General features: G+C 42.3%; 1 protein-coding gene across 12 annotated transcripts in view; it reads left to right on the top strand.

Annotated features, from left to right (window-relative positions):
- Positions 1 to 11,010: 11,010 nt before the first annotated feature.
- Nfat5 (nuclear factor of activated T cells 5) overlaps positions 11,011 to 17,471 on the top strand; it is a 113,540-nt gene continuing 107,079 nt past the window's right edge. For 3 of the 12 annotated variants that reach the window (XM_017798319.2, XM_008833798.3, XM_017798325.2), the window contains exons 1-2: positions 11,013 to 11,452; positions 13,073 to 13,126. In XM_017798319.2, coding sequence (XP_017653808.1) covers positions 11,380 to 11,452; positions 13,073 to 13,126 — 127 coding nt within the window. In that variant the 5' untranslated portion in view covers positions 11,013 to 11,379. Of the gene's footprint in view, positions 11,453 to 13,072; positions 13,127 to 17,471 lie in introns of all 12 variants that reach the window. The other 9 variants (XM_029563793.1, XM_029563817.1, XM_029563810.1 and 6 more) reach the window with 6 other exon arrangements.

The raw sequence follows: 17,471 nt of genomic DNA, 5'->3' as shown, positions 1-17,471 counted from the left end.
ACAGACAATTTTGCAGGGCTAATGATATGGACATGTCATTATCATGAAGCAAAGTGGGTCACCTTGGCCAGCCATGTTGGTCCCAGTCAGTTTGGGGTAGTCTTGTGTCTTTACTCTTTGAGCATTCACATGCTTGAAAACAGCTGTGCAACTGCATTAGTTTACAGCCACCTTGAAGTTTGCCTCTTTTCCTATGACTGTCTAGTTCTACACAGGTTCATGTTTGACTTTATTAAATACCTAGTAAAACTGACATAAATAGATATATGCAGCATCCATGAGAAAGAGAAAATATTTCCCTGGATTCCACAAATGACTGTGTTCCAGAAAATACACAGTGATCAAGGTTTTGATCGCTGAAGCACGTGAGTGTAACAAACTACCAAATCGATCTAGAGGGAATCTGAGCTGGCTAACAATGGCCTCAGTACCGACAAACCAAGTCTGTTTGGGGTTTAGGACTGGCCTGTTCATGAGCAGGTTACATCTTTCTCTTTGCTTCTAGATGGAACTTACTGGTACAACTCTTTACAGAAGCTTTTTCTCTCATGGTTTTCTCTTACTGTTCTGTTTTATTCTTTCTTTCTTCTTTTGGTTTTGGGGATGGAATCTAGGGCCTCACATATGCTAAGCCTGAATGTTTCTTTTAGAAAATCCCAATTTTTTATATCTACATATCTATACACACACACACACACACACACACACACACACACACGTATATATAAAAGCTTTATGGCTGGGAATGTAACTCAGTAGAGTGCTTACCTAGCATGCACAAGGCCTTGGGTTCAGTCTCTAGTACGACATAAACTGGGCCTGGTGGCTTCATGCTTGTCATCCCAGCACTGGGAGGTAGAGGTAGGAAGATCAGAAAGTCAAGGTCATCCTTGACAACACAGCGAATCTGAGGCTAGCCTGTGCTGCGTGAGACTCTGTCTCAAATAAAAACAAAGCTTTAATAGAGGCATAACATATATGGATGATCTATTCACTCTTTACAAGTTTGCTTCAGCCTGTCAGTGCTGAGTTCAGATTTCCCTCAGCCTGTTTTGTAACTGTTTTCTTTATGCATTGGCCCTTGGTCCAGGACTTATACGTCAACCTTGGGTCCATTATTACCTAAATCTTCCCTCAAGGGAAGATTTACAACTTTGATCCTCTTTGAAGCCATATAACTCCTTTTCCTTTCTTCTTGTCCCCCCACCCCCGCCCCGCTTTTCATAATAATTATTGGTCTTTAGAATTCCTGAGCCTCTTCCCCATTTAGTTATTAAGAAAAATGAGCATTGAATGGTTTGAATATTAATGCTCAGGTAGGCTTGGAGTGAACCCTGGACATGCATCTTACACACACACTTGTTTCTTATCAACTTACCCTTTCTCTGAGTTTCAGCAAGTTATGTTTACTTAGATTTCCTACAGGTAGGAATAAGTCTAAGATAATTTCTTTTCTGTTTAGAGTCTTTATCATTCCAGATAACAAAGTATAAAGTCTCTTGGGTGATTCACATTGAGTGATGTTTGCTTCTCCGTTAATTATTATTATTATTTTTTGTGTGGAGGTTAAACTACTGAATTCCTTTGAAGAAGCAACCTTCAGTGGCAGTTTCTTTCAAATGTTTGCCCTATGAACACATTTCTCAGACTTTTCTCTCTCCCTCACTCTTGGCACATGGGCAGTTACTCAGTTCTTTCAATTTTACCATTATATATATTTAGATAGGGTCTCACTATATAGCCCTGACTGGAACTCGCTGATTAGACCAGGCTGGCCTCAAACTCACAAAATCCACCTGCCTCTATCTTCTGATTAAAGGCATTATGAAGGTGGGATTAAAGGCACGGGCCACCATACCTGAGCACATATACAGTTTTTTCTTTCCATCTTTTCTGTCTATGCTTTAGGACCTCATTGGCTCTTTCCAGGTGTAAAACTATTGGTTTGTGCGCCATGCTGCTGCTGCCTCTGTTTTTAAAATACAACTGTGGTCGGGCATTGCCGTCTTTGAAATCCTTCAGTGCCTCTCAGTGCTTCTAGGATAAAGAGCAACATCTTTGTCAGAAAGTTCAAGGCCTGTTCCTTCAGCCTTTTTCTTACCTTATTGGCTTCTTCTTCCAGTCTAATAGTTTCTTACCCAATAGAAATTCTTTTCTCTCTTTCTCTCTCTCTCTCCCTCCCTCCCTCCCTTCCTAGACGGGGTCTCATATATTGCAGGTTGTCCTCAAACTTACTAAGTAACCAAGGATGAGCTTGAACTTCTGATGGGATTATAGGCCTGGCCACAGGGTTTTGTGAATGCTAGGTAAGCACTCTAACATCTGAGCTACATCCCCAACTCCTGATATCAAATTCTTATTAAAATGTCAGCACATGGCTATTAGCTTCTTTTATTCTGTCTGGGCACTGAACTATGTGCTCACCATCAGTTAGAAGCTATTTTAAAAATCTGGGTATGGTAGCACACGCCTTTAATCCCAGTATTTGAGAGGCAGAAGCAGGTGGATCTCTGTGAGTTCAAGGCCAGCCTGGTCTACATAGCGAGTTCCAGGCCAGCTGGGGCTACAGGGAGACCCTATCTCAAAAAGGCCAAGAAAACAAACAAACAAAAGAAGAATCAGCTATTTTAAGAAAGGATTGTATTTTATTTTTGGTGTTGGGTTGGTCCTAGGGCTTTACATGTGCTAAGCACTCTACCACTGAGCTAGCTATACCTCCATCGCCACGCATATTTTCCCTTTCAGAAGGGTATTCATATGTATGTGTATCAGAGAAGGACCAATGGACTATAATTCATTGTGGTGACTGCTATGTCAGCAATTTGAACGAAATATTATGGAAATCCAGTAGACAGAACAATTAATATTCTTGGAAACCAGGCCTGGTGGGTCACACCTGTAATCACTGCACTTAAAAGGCTGAGGCAGGAAGATCGCCTGAAGTTTGAGGTTAGTCTGGGCTAAGAGTATGACGCTATCTCTAAATAAATGAATGAATGAATAATAAATAAATTGAGGGAAGGAAGGAAGGGGGTGGCAAGATGGCTTAGCAGGTAAAGGCGCTTGTCACACTAGCCTGACAACCTGAGTTTGATCTCCAGAACCCACATAAAGGTGGAAGGAGAGAAAAAACTCCACAAAGTTGTCCTTTGGCCTTTACTAGGGTGCCATGGCATGTGGGCTCTCTCTCTCTCTCTCTCTCTCTCTCTCTCTCTGACACAAACACACACACACAAATAATTTTTTCAAATCTTGGACGAGTTCAGGATGAATTTACATAGAAATTACAACCAAGATAGACTTTGAATATAAAATAGGATTTTCGTCGGGCATGGTGGTGCACGCCTTTAATTCTAGCACTTGGGAGGCAGAGGCAGGCGGATCTTTGGGAGTTTGAGGCCAGCCTGGTCTACATAGTGAGTTCCAAGAAAGCTGGGGCTACAGGGAGACTCTGTCTCAAAAAGACAAAAAAAAGAAAGAAAAAAAAAGGGTTTTCACAAGTAGAGAAACTGAATGAATAAACAAATAAATATTCTAAGTTTTATATTTTGTAATTATACTCTAACACCTATGAGGAAATCTCTGGTAAATAAATCTCTTTCCATGTTTGGGACAGTCTTTTTTTTTTTTTTTTTTTTTTTTTCAGCTGAAACCAATTCATCTCAGGTGGAATATGTTATTTCTAAAGTCAGTCCAGTTTATCCAATAACTTCAACTTACCCCTTCAATTTGGGGCTTAGTTGTGGATGACCAATTCAGCTATTTTACATTCTGTCCTTAACCTGAGTACTTAGCTATAATCCCCAGCAAAGCTGAAACAGACACCTGCTGTTTTTTTGACCATTCACTGACAAAGTCCAATGAAGCCCAGGTATTTATTGGGATATTTGCACCAACACATCACAGCTCCGATGTATCCCATCGTAAACATGAGTGTGCTGGGACTTTGCCCTGCAAATGTCTAGCTTCTTTCAACCTCTGTAGGAAGTGGCTGTTGGAATGAAGAGATGTGGCTGTGGAAGATTGTGGGCGGGGAAGAAAGAATGTGGTATGTGGCAACGACATTCCTTTCTTTAGCCCTCTATCAAATGGATAGAAAAGCAAATGGATGATTTATCTTTAGATACCTTTACAGATTCTTAGCCTAGTACTTATAATGTATGTGTTTGTTCACAGAGTGCAGTCTCACACCAGGTTGAGTTTGTTTCTTAGGTTCATCTTAAAATCTCTGTATCTCCTCCACCCAGCACAATTCCTTTTGTTGGTTAGTGGGATGAAGAGGTTGGATTTGCTTCATGTTAGAGGGATGGTTGTTTTCATCTTTTCTGGGTTATTTACTTTTCTTTTAGAAAGCTTCTGGAAGCTAAACTTTCAACCTTGATTTGTTTCTCAAAGAAAGAGATGCATGTAGGTACAAGCTTGCCAAAATTTACATACCAGTTTAGAGAGATGACAAATACCTTAAAGTAAACTCATGGACTTCTGCTTAAAACTCAAGGAATTAGGAGTAATAGGAAATTGTAAAACCTTTAGTACAATCTTGGTCAAACTAAGGTCACAGTTGGGACAAGCTAAACTCAACAAATACTATGATTAGGTAGAAAAGGCCTTGTTCAAGGCCAATATCAATAAGAACTTGCTTGCAGTTTGCATATGTTTAACTCGCCTGGGGTTGGGACGATTTGGAGACTTTATTTCCTTTCTTGGTTTAATGGGTCCAGTGGTTTCTAGTTTCTCATTAAAATTTCTCTTCCCTAACCCAGTCTTTTTATTCTAGAGCATTTGCCTTCTTTCTCTGCTCACTTGTTTTGCAGATTCAGGCTGATTGCTTTGTATCTCTGAACTCAGAATTACCCCACTAGGCAAGTCCTTGGGTGGCAAGAGCTAGGAATGAGACCCCAAACAAAATCATAAGCTTACCTAAAACATTACGGATTTTTCTATGTGGGTGTGTAATTTTTTTTTTTTTTTTTTTTTTTGGTAACAACTGTTTATGTGTATGTGGTGTATGTGTTTATATGTGTGTTTTGAGGTATGTGTTGTGTAGCGCCCATGGAGGTCAGAAGAGGGATCCTCTGGAACTGCGGTTAGGGTTTGTTGTTAGCTGTCATGTGGGTGTTCTTAACCACTGAGCCATCTCTCCAGCCCATCTCCTCCTTATTTTTTGAGACTGTTTCTCACTAATCCTAGAACTCACCCTTTCAGCTAGACAACTGGCCAGGTGCTCTGGGATCTACCTGTTTCTGCCTCTTAGTGTTGGGATTACAGGCACACATCATCCAGGTTTTCTGTCTTTGTTTTTTTTTTTTTTTCTTCTCTTTCTTTCTTTCTTCTTTCTTTTCTTCCTTTCTTCTCTCTTTTTCTTTCTCTTTTTCTCTTTCCTTCCTTTCTTTCTTTCTCTCTTCCTTCTTTTCTTTTCTTTATTTTTTTTTGAGACAGGTTCTCCCTGTAGCCCCAGCTGGCCTAGAACTCACTATGTAGACCAGATTGGCCTCGAACTCACAGAGATTTGCAGGCCTCTGCCTCCAGAGTGCTGGGATTAAAGGTTGTGCCACCATGCCTAGCACCATTCGGTTTTTACGTGGGTGCTCGGGATCTGAACTCAGATCCTCAGGCTTGTGTAGCAAGTATTTGATCCATATACCCAGGCCCTGAAACCTGAATATTGTAGATAATTTTGACTCTCAATATCAATGGGCATTCCAGCAAAACCTTGAAAGACTTAACTGATCTAAGATTTTAGATGTAAAGTCTTGACTTGGACAAACTCATAAAATACAGAAGTATTTTTATCGAGGAATTAAATGCATGGTTATAGTAAAATGTAGGCACTTTGGAAGATAGGAGAATGTTCTAGATCCAATGCACATAGTATAGAAACTAATTTCATTTTCAGCACCATTTGTTAGAGCGTGTTCTCAAGTTAAAGACTGATACATAAACATAAACAAATACAATTAGAATCGCAGCACAATGTCATTGCTTTTTCCCATCACTATCAACTCTTTATTATTATTATTGAAGAGTGCTCCAAGCTGGAGGAAAATAATTTGTGGTCCAAATTTTTTTTTGGGGGGGGCGGGCTTATTACTTAAGTTGCTCTGAAAATTTTCCTTTCAGGTTTTGTGTTTGTTTAGCAGGTTCCTTACAATATATGTGTGACTAAAATCATTTTAACAGCCTTAATTGTATTACAGTGGTAAGATTCTGTAGATCTGGTGACAACACATTCCTCTGTTCTATATGAGTTTATTTCTTTTCAGTGGTTGATATTTGAACCTCTTTCATTTACAGTAGATCCAGCTGTACAGTTCACAAAAGTGCCTAAACAGGTTCAGGAGGGGTTAAAGAACAATTGCCAATATAAAAACTGCCACTCTCTTGCGTAACCTATTACAATCTTGTAGTTGAGTCTAGGTTCTTGTGAAATTTTAATCAAATGACTAGGGAATGTGATATATGATTATGAAGTAATATAAAGGAATTAACAAATCTGTGCATTTTGTTCTATGCACCTATTGTGATTTTCGGAGAGATGAAATTTCCAAATTTTACATTTAATTTTTTTTGTTTGTTTGTTTGTTTTTTTGAGACAGGGTCTCCCAGTAGCCCCAGCTGTCCTGGAACTCACTATGTAGACCAGGCTGGCCTTGAACTCACAGAGATATGCCTGCCTCTGCCTCCCGAGTGTTGGGATTAAAGGCGTGCGCTACCACAACCAGCTAAATGTTTTAATTTTTGTTGTGTGCTTCTTCACTGTTTAAGGAAGAGGCATAGACGATGGATGCATCATGTTTAAAATATATCATTACACTATTCTAAATAAAAGGAGATGCAATCTTGACATAAAGGGACACACAGTGGAATATCATTGGAAGTAGACACAGTATATCATTTACAAAGGACACAAGGATCAAACATTGACTATTGCAAAGTTCATATTGTCTTTTTTTATCAGAGGAAAGCAAAAACTATTAAACTTTTTTGGGGAGGTTGTTTGGTTTGGTTTTTTTGAGATAGGGTCTCACTATGTAGCCCTGGCTAGCCACAAACTCGGAGATCCACGTGCCTTGTCACCTCCTGAGTGCTGGGATCAGACTCTGGTGCCACCATGCCTGGCTATACTCTGTTTTTTTGAGGCATGGTCTCATGTAGTTTTGGATGGCCTGGAACTTTCTGTGATCTTGGTTCAAGGGTGATCTTGAACTCCTGATCTTTACCCGATCGCAACCACCTGGATTTTGGTTTTGATTTTTTCTGCTTGTATTCCAGGCTGCCCTCGAACTTCTGATCTTCCTGCTTCAACCACTTGAGAGCTGGGATTATAGACATGCACCACCACACCGAAGTCATTATTTATTTATTTATTTATTTATTTATTTATTTATTTATGAATGACAGGGTCTCATGTCTGTGAAGCCAAGGATGACCTTGAACTTCTACACTTTCTGTCTCCACCTGGGATTACAGGTGTACGTCACCACACCTGGTATAAGTGGTGCTGGGAACTGAACCCAAGACTTCAACTATGCTAGGCAAACACTCTATCAACAGAGCTGTATCGCCAGTCTTGCTTGTTTGTTTTTGAGACAGGGTTTTCTATGTAACTCAGGCCTGTTTTGAACATGTCAAATATTTCTGACTTAGCATTGTAGAGGCCAGAGTTACCATGCTTGACTAATTTGTATTAAATCACTGAAAATTGAAGGATAAAATGAAAATCTAGAATTTTTGGATTGTTGCTGTTGAGACAGGATCTCAAACTAGGCCTCTGATTTATGTTGATCCTTCTGCTTCAGCCTTCAGAGTGCTTGGATTACAGGTTGGGCATACAACATGCTTGGCAGAAATCTATGTTGCTGCAAAGCATGCCATAACAATTCTCCTTTTAAACAGTTTTTCAGGGCTGGCAAGACAGCTTAGCCATAAAGGCACCTGCTGAGCAAGCCTGGTAACCTGAGTTTGATTATGGGGACCCACATAAAGGTGGAAGGAGAGAAATGACTCTGCAAAGTTGTCTTCTGACCCTGACATGTCCATATACATCATGCATACATACACATACAATAATAAATACATTTTTAAAATTCACTTTCAACAGTTTTTCAAAGAATGTGTCTGTAAAAGGAGGAATACTAAATTCTCATTTATTTAGAAAGACAATGAATCTCTGAATTTGCTGTGTATGATGGCACACATTTATAATCCTAGCATTTGGGAAACTGAGGCAGGAGGATCACTGGGAGTCTGAGGACAGCCTAGTTTACAAGTTTACATAGTGAATTCTAGGCTAGCCAGAGTGAGATCCCCCCCACCCCGCCAAAAAAAAACGGGGCTGGAGAGATGGCTCAGAGGTTAAGAGCACTGGCTATTCTTGCAGAGGACCTGGGTTTGGTTACCAGCACCCACATGGTGGCTTACAACCATCCATAACTCCAAGTCCAGGGGATCTAATACCCTCTTCTGGCCTCCTCAAGCACTGTAAGACACTGGTGCACTTACATACATGCAGACAATCAAATACATAAGATATAAATATCCTCCCCAAGTGTGTGTGTGTGTGTGTGTGTGTGTATGTGTGTGTGTGTGTGTGTAGTTAGTATTTAATGCAGGGCCTGATGGGTTGGGTCCTGAGCCCATAGAATACCCATCTAAGGGAATTCAGAACCAAAACCAAATCACACTTAGGGAGATACCTCTTCATTTTACTCTTATCTAATCAGAGGAATCCTGATTAGCATAAACAATAAAGGAAAAGAGTCAATGAAGAGTTCAGAAGAGAAGAAAGGGGAAGAGGCCTCATCACTTCTCTACTAATTAATTAGGGTCAGAACAGTAATGGGGGATTTCCTATACTCTTAAGTGTGTTACTATTGTGTAGGTCTGGGGAAAAGGAAGATGCTCAGTGATTCAATGATTCACCTAGCTTTCTTAGTACTGGGGCTCGGCCTGGTGCACTGTAATTTCCTCTTCATGTGTTATGCAGTTACTAATGGAGGAGAGAGGTCTCCAATCATCTTGTGTTTTGCTCCATCTCAAGCTATGGGATTTCAGTGGGCCTTGGCCTGTTGGGAAATATGAGGTTTGAAATGTCCCCTCTCAAATGTGTGGGGCCCTTAGAACTTATGAAGGGACTTCCCTTGGGACTTGTTACCACAGAGTTACAGTCGTCATAGAAATTTGAGGGTAGTTTCCTGCTTAGCTTTGCCATCTTGGGTGGCTCTAAAAAAATCTTTCTTAGTTGGGCATGGTGGCACATGCCTGCAGTCCCAGCAATTGGGAGGCAGAGGAAGGCAGATCTCTGTGAGTTCAAGGCCAGCCTGGTCTACATAGGGAGTTCCAGGACAGCTGGGGCTACAGGGAGACCCTGCTTCAAAAAGACAATTTTGATATATCACAGTGAAAGATTTATCGTCCTCTTTTTTTTTTTTTTTTAAAAAAAAAAAAAAAAAAAAAAAAAAAAAAAAAAAAAATCTTTCTTACCTCTGATAGAAGGAAAATGCTCACAGGGTTGGTTATTATTATGAAGAATCCAATGAAGATAATTGGGAAACCTGAATCAGATGTTCGGATGGAAAGATAAGTAGGCTCTGATGACATGTTTAAATTCTAGGTCTGCAGGTTAAGTTTTGTAATGGGCCTACCCCAGAGATACTTTCACCGGGGTCTCATGTGCCAGCATTGCAAGTCCAGATGAGTTGTCCAAATTCAAAGGGACAAAGCTTTGTTAATGATATACACACAAAATACAAGTTTTAGGATTTTTAACTGCTTTATAGATTAATAAAAATCAAACCCTCTCAAATAGCTCAAAAATCTTACCCATGTGATTGCTGGCATCAATATCCCACACAAGATTAAATTTATTTCCCAAGATGCACACCCTGTGCTCCAATTGATATTTTAATAACTTGATTAAAAATTTCCCAGAAGTCTATTAGAGTCAGGAAACGGTCTGCGGTGTAGGTGAGGATTTGTTTTTGCAATGGAAACTTTTGGCCCCCATGAACAGACTCGCCAAAACTCATTTACGTGTTCTTCCTCCATCCTCAGTACAAATGAAAAGTGAAAACCTGTTTGAGGGAGTAACCTTTTAGGTTTGTTTGTCGTCTGTCTGTCTGTCTCCTTCACCCTCAAACAGCCAGGTGGAGTCATAGGATCCAATTTTTAAATTATCTTCTATTTTCCATTCTGAATAAATTAGGGCATTCACAATGAGAGAGATCATTAAAAATAAATACAATAAAAATTAAAAAAAATCAAAGCTCAGCATGGTGGTGCTCTCCTGTAAAGCCAGCATTCGAAAGGTTTGTCACAACTTCGAGGCCAATTTAAGATTTCATTGTGAACTCCAAGCCAGCCAGTGCTATAAAGCAAGACCGTGTGTCAAAAATAATAAATAAATAAAGTTCCATAATCCTGGGGTGGAGGCGGCGGGGGGGGGAGTTTAATAAAAAAGAACCAGTAACTTGGTGGTGGGGTGGGGATTAGTCTATAGCTTGCCATTTCCTAATTAAAAAATGAGTTTGGCATTCTTAGGCCGGCTCATTGCAGACACTGCTATGGAAAGCCCAGCGGGCTGGGTCGCTGTCCAGGCGATGAAACTCCTATCTCCGGGGAAGCCAGGGAAGGTCTCTGGGGGTCGTCACCCTCCTTGCAGACACCGAGGCTCCCCAGGCTCGGCGTCCTCCTGCGAACATCTCATGCAGCAGGGCCGGCCGCCTCAGGCCTGCCGCCACCAGGTCGGTGCAAATATCCTTTCCCTCCTCGGGGCCCCAGAAGCGAGGACGCCTCCCTCCTCCCTCCCTTCCTCCCTCCCTGCTGGCGGGGCCCTTTCCCAGCCCGGGATCAGCCAGCAGCCTCGGCAGCGGCGGCAGGAAGCAAAGCCCTTGTTGATGCTGTTCCGTGGCGCCGCCTGTCCGCCCTCCGCCCGCCGCTCGGCTCTTCCGGGCTGTCGGCCTCCCTCCCCGCCCTGCGCATGCGCAATGCCTCCCGAGGGGGCGGGGCTCAGATTCCTGTCAGCGGCGGCGGCGGCGGTGGCGGCGGCCGTCAGTGTTCGTTGAGGAGAAGCCCGACACGGACCCGTCGTCTGTCCCCTTCCCCTTCCCCGCCTCGGACCTTCTTCTGCGTCGACTCCCCGGGGATCCGTTCTCCAGCTCGTTGGAGTTGCCCTCCGCTCGGCCACCGCTTCGTCGCTCCTCGGCCCGGGGGGAAGTGACTGCCCTCGAGGAGGAGAGGAGGAGGAGGAGGAGGAGGAGGCGGCAGCCGCCCTCGCCTAGCCGCCCCCGGTTCGGTGCCCGCGGTCCCGGAGAGGAGGTGCCGCCGCCACCGCCGCTCCCCCCCTCCCGCTGCCCTCGGGCCGGGCTGGGTCGAGCTGCGATGCCCTCGGACTTCATCTCCTTGCTCAGCGCGGACCTAGACCTGGAGTCGCCCAAGTCCCTGTACTCGCGAGGTGAGTCAGGCGGGGGGTGGGGCGGGGAGGGGACCCCGTCCTCCGCCAGAGTCTCGGGTTGGACCCCGGGGCCCGGCGCTTAGGGCCGGGTGATGCCGGGGCGGCGGTCCCTCCTCCCCCGCGGCTCGGGGTCTCGGGGGGGCTGCGCTTCCGCCGTCCGCGGCACCCCGGGACTCCCCTGCCGAGCCCTCTGGCCATCCGCCCGCCCCGGCCTCCCCTGGCTCGGGATCACCCCACGCTGGGCCCCGCGCTGAGGCCCGTGGGGGATCGGGGCGCCGAGCCCGCTCCTCCCCGGACCCTCCTCCTCCCTAGCTGCTCCCTGCGGGGTGCGGGGCCCAGAGTGGCTCCGGAGCGCGGGGTCACCATTTTTTTCTCTGCCTTTCGGCTTGTTTGTGCGCGATCGTCCTATCCCCCCCTCCACCCTCCGGCCTAGTCCACTCCCTCGCCTGGTCGGGACGGCCCCCCTCGACCAGGCGTTCTTCCTTTCCTCGTCATCTTCGTGCCTGGAAACGGCCCGAATTTCCTTTTTCTGCCTTCCCACCCCCGAGGCAAGCGAATGACTGCTCCCCGTCTTTTACAAAGATAGGGGTGCTGCACTCCTCGGGTTACTTTAAGTCCTCTCTCCGGAGTACCAGGTTCGGGCACAGTCGCTGTCCTTTGAGAAATTTCTCTTTGCAGTGCAAGGGCTCCTTGCAGGAAAGAGGCACCGGACAGAGATTCCTATTTAGATTCTATTTTGGCTAAGGCCTGAAGGGGATTCCCAGCATCTAAAACATCAACACGTGAGGTGATCTCTAACTGGGATTAAATTCCTATACTGGGCATCACAAGAATGTGTCAGAATGGGTTCCCTTTGTGAGGGGCATCAAACCAAAAATAACTGCACCCATCACTATTTACACCGTTGGGAGGGGACGAAAGACCTAATTGGGTTGTTAACTAGTCATATAAGTGTATTTTTTAAAGTGTGCCACTGTGAACCCTTTTCCTGAGAAGTTCAGCATTCTGGTTTTGGTTTTTATGATTCTACCCCTCCAGGAAAAACAAAACAAAACAAAACAAAAAAACCCGGGAGACTTAAGCCTGACATTAGTATTTGAATGGTTTTATGTGAATCAGATTGTTGGGGTTTACCCAGGAAGGTACTGGCCTTTCTAGACGGACTATTGAGTTTGTACACAGAGTCCTACTTGTAACTGTTAGCTATTGTCAGTTGCTCTAATAACTGTAGTTGGCACTCAGCATCCTGTGGGATGTTTTTCAGAGGTCACCTGAAGTAGTTCAGAAACTAGTTTTAAGTGTCAGAAGAAACAGTATCAAGAGATGATCCTTAGACTAGACTCCATGGACAATTCGATGCTAAAAATAGTTAAGACAGTAACACTACTTGGGCAGTAATCATTAGATAATTTTCCATGAAACAAATGCTTTATCAGAATCCAAGTTTAGCTTAGACACCAATGTAGAAATAATATCACTTTCCTTTTGCAGGGACTATACTAAAAAATACAGGCTTTAGCTCTTAAAAATACATAATAGTTACATAAGAGATGTATGCTATCCTTGGCAGTTTTTTCTCATTCAGCATAAAAAGTACTTAATGCTTTTTGTGTTTTTCAGATTCTCTGAAGTTACACCCATCACAGAATTTTCATAGAGCTGGACTATTGGAAGGTCAGCAAAGTGCCATTTTAAAGCAGATTGTGTTAGTATGCAAAGGCTTTCTCTGAAATGGAGTTGAAATGGGAAAGTGTGAAACTTTGCACACTCACACAATGTAGTTTTCTCCTAAAGAGCCTGAGCCTTCTTTCAGAGCAGCTAAATGTTTCAGTGGATTTTGTTGCTGTGCTCGGAAGTGCTTTGTTGGCGATTGTATCTGCTTTGAGAAGCCTTGGGCAAATCCCCTCTAAATCATTTAAATTATGTGTTGGGTGTTCTACCTTAGAATTCTGGTTCTTAATTCTGTCTTTTTATACAAACTGAATGTGAAAAGGTCAAACATTAAGATGATAAATTAATTATAGTAGTGACACCAAACACTAAATTAATATAGTAGTGACACCAAACACTTAATTTGAAAATTCCAATTTAAAACTTTTGGGTGTTGAGCATTTAAAAATGATGTTAATTATTAATTTATAAAGGTGTTGATGTGATTTCTGTTGCATTATATTACTTAGAAAAGCTAAGTAATAGAGATGATGATTAAACTTAGAAAAAAAGGTCCTTAGAAAGTTCTGGAAAAGTTAATACGATTTGTATAGTAAATAGGTGACAGTTAACTTTAGAAAACTTTCCCTTGTTTCTGTTTTCCTTTTTTGTGGTTTTGTTTGTTTGTTTTTGCTTGTTTTGTTTTGTTTTGAGACAGGCTTTCATTATGTAGTCCTGGCTAGTGTGGAACTTGCTCTATAGATCAGGTTGCCCTGGAACTCACAGAGATCCACCATCCTCTGCCCACCAAGTGCTGGTACTAAAGGCATGTGCCACTATGCCTGCCCCTCTCTTGTCTTTAGTAAATATTTTAGGGCACGAAATACTCTATTTGTATTAGTTTAATAGTGTTTTTATTTTGTTTCACATTTACCATCTTTGAGTTTTATAGTTCTAGTATTAAACAGCAACAGTGTTAATTTCCCCTTTATATAAAGATCAGAAACAGGCTGGAATTAAGAGACTTGAAGAAAAAAAGTTCCACAGCAACAGAAACAGCCCTTACTGTGTGTTTTAGTTAGTTCTCCTTTCCCAAAGCCAAGATGCCCCTGTGAAAAATATCCATTAACTTAAGTATTTTATGACCTCCTTTAAAATATTTAAGTGTGATTTGCAAATACAGCTTTTTTTTCTCCCTTAGAGGTAGATATAGTGGAGGGGAAAGTGGGTGTCGTAATTGAACTTAAGTATGAATACCAGTTTAGCAACTTTAGGTCTGTGACTTGGGGCAAGTTAATTTTACAAAGTACTGTTTTACAAACAGTAATTTTACTACCCTAAACTTTAGGTGTTCTTTTTACAAAAATAGATCTCTCTTTAATTAGTTAATGTGTTCTAAAGTGCCAAGTTATAGTGTTTGACTTTATTATTATTTTTCAACAGTTCTGAGGATTGAATTTATTGTTTTAGCGATATAATTTAGGGCATATAAAAAGTTCTCAAATCGTTTTGATTGTATTTGTACATACAAGAAGCCCATAGACATATTCATTAGTGCAAAAAAAGAATATTTTTAAAACTACAATCTGAAGAAATGTTAGAAGTCTTTCTTAGTGAAGGAGATTTTTGGGTTTTATTCATACTGTTTGTGGTGGTGTGGGGTCAGTTTGTCCACCTATCCCATCTACTTCCTAGGCAACAAACCAGGGAGTAACATAATCATAGAGATTATTAGGCAGGAGAAAGACATGAAAAAAATGTGTTACTTATTTCAAGAGATTTTTTTATATTATTTTTATTTTATGTGTATGAGTGTATTGCCGCATGTGTGTAAGTGCACCCATATCGTGCAATGCCCACAGAGGCCAGAAGAAGGCATCAGATCTCCTGGAACTGGAGCTACAAATGGTTGTTAACCACCATGTGAGTGCTGGGACTCAAACCTGGGTCCTCTACAAGAGCAGACAGTACTCTTAACCACTGCACCTTCTCTCCAGCCCCTTAAGAGATATTTTTAATGAGTTGATAGAAATACAACCATTTAATATGTATATTTACATGTTTGTGCGTATATATTAATTTTCATTTTAGTTAAGAGGATTTTTCTCTTAAAGACAACCCTTTTATAGATGGTGCATAAAATGCCTAAGTACCATGTATGTCATGTCCTTTTTGAATTTTTGACTCTTGTTTAATGAAATATTGATACCATCTAGTGTTATTTTTAAACTTAAAAAAACACTTGTTGCTGGGCGTGGTGGTACACTCCTGTAGTCCCAGCACTAGCACTTGGGAGGCAGAGGCAGGTGGATCTCTCTGAGTTCAAGGCCAGCCTGGTCTACATAGTGAGTTCCAGGACAGCTGGGGCTTACAGGGAGACCCTGCTTCAAAAAGACCAAAAAAAAAAAAAAAAAAAACCCAAAACAACAAAAAACCCCACTTATTTTATGTGTATGAGTGTAATGCCTGCGTGTATGTAAGTGCACCTATGTCATACAGTGCTCATGGAGGTCAGACTGAGGCATTGGATCCTCTGGAACTGGAGTTAGGATGGTTGTTAGCTGACCTGTGGGTGCTGGAAACTAAACCTGGGTCCTCTTCAAGAGCAGCCAGTGAGTGCTCTTAACTGGTGAGCCATCTCCAGACCCTATTTTCAAACTTTTAACTTGGGCATTTTATATTTCTTTTTGAGTGTGGGTATATTTGTGGGTTTGTGCATGCTGTGGTGCAGGTCAGAGGACAACTTTGAGGAGTCAGTTTTCTTTCCACCATGTGGGATCCAGGGATTGAACTCAGGTGGTGAGGCTTTGTGGCAGGTGCCTTTATCTGATGAGCCAGTCATGCTGCCAGCATACAAACAGAATTAAACAATGAGCTCATGTGTCCCCATCACTAGGTCTTAAGTATGACCACTGTAGTTTCTCTTACACCTTCCCTTTTCTTGAGATGGATTATTTTAAAATACATGACAGATATCATATTATTTCGCACAGAAATACTTCTGTGTTAGTGATTTCTTTTCTAAAATTTTTTTTTTAATTTAAAAAATTGTGTGTCTGCGTGCGTATTCACATGTGAATGTGGGTGCCTTAGGAGGCCAGAAGGCATCAGATACTCTGAAGCTCGAGTTACTGGCGGTTGTAAGCCCTGACATGGGTGCTGGGGATGGAACTCTGGTTCTCTAGAAGAACAGCAAGTACTCTGAACTGCTGAGCCATCTCTCCAGCCTTATTTCTTGTATTAATTTTTTAAATCTTCTGTTGTATTCTAAGAAGTATGTATTCTAGTTTATTTCAGCAAAATCTCTCTTTTCTCCCCTGACATCTTTTCAAGATGGAGTACAGCAGAAGGCTGTTGCTTCTAGTGTATCAGTATCTTGTAATCTACATTAAAATTGTAATCCATTAGGTCTGGAGAGATGGCTCAGTGGTTAAGAGCACTGGCTGCTCTTGCAGAGGACTGGAGTTTGAATCCTAGCACTTACTCATATACACATATAAACACACACAGACACACACACACACACACACACACACACAAAATTGTAGTCCAAACAGGTATGGTAACTCATGCTTGTAATCCCAACAGTCTGGAGACTAAGGCAGGAGGGTTGCAGAGTTTGAAGTGAGCCTGGGCTGCTTAGTTTCTCACTAGGCTACCTAGTGAGAAAACCAAAAGGGGAAAAACTTGTTAAACAATAGAATCTATAGAGTGCTATGTATCAGGAACTTTTCACTAAATTCTTAAAAAAAACTTTTTTTTTTGGTCTTTTTGAGACAGGGTCTCCCTGTATCCCCAGCTGTCCAGGAACTCACTATGTAGACCAGGCTGGCCTTGAACTCACAGACATCCACCTGCCTCTGCCTCCCAAGTGCTGGGACTACAGGCGTGTGCCACCACGCCAGGCAAAGAGAACATTTTTTATTGTGTATGGAGGAGTCTATTTTTGTCTTCTACCTTGTGGGTTCTGGGAATTGAGCTCAGATTGTCAGGCTTGGTAGTAAGTGTTTGATGAACCACTTCAAGAGACCCGTGATACACTGAATTCTTCATGTGCGTTTGTGTGTGTGGGTGCACATGCATACACTTACATGTGGAGGCCAGAAGTCCATGTTAGATGTCTTCCTCAATTGATTTACACCTTACTTTCAAGAATCTCTCACTTAAGACTCATCAGTTTGCCTAGACTGGCTGGCCCCAAATCCCCAGGCATCCTCCTGTTTCTGCTGCCCCAGAGCTGGGATTACAGGCACAGGCAACTTTTTATGTGGGCGCTAAAGATCTGAATTAGGTCCTCATGTTTATATAGTAAGTATTTAACTACTTAGCCATTACCCCAGCCCTTGAATCTTCCTTCCCTCCCTCCCTC

The sequence above is a fragment of the Nannospalax galili genome, unplaced genomic scaffold (assembly GCF_000622305.1).
Source record: "Nannospalax galili isolate Female #2095 unplaced genomic scaffold, S.galili_v1.0 scaffold410, whole genome shotgun sequence".
NCBI lineage: Eukaryota > Metazoa > Chordata > Mammalia > Rodentia > Spalacidae > Nannospalax > Nannospalax galili.
The sequence above is the reverse complement of the archived record's forward strand: the minus strand, read 5'-3'. Positions and strand labels throughout refer to the sequence as shown.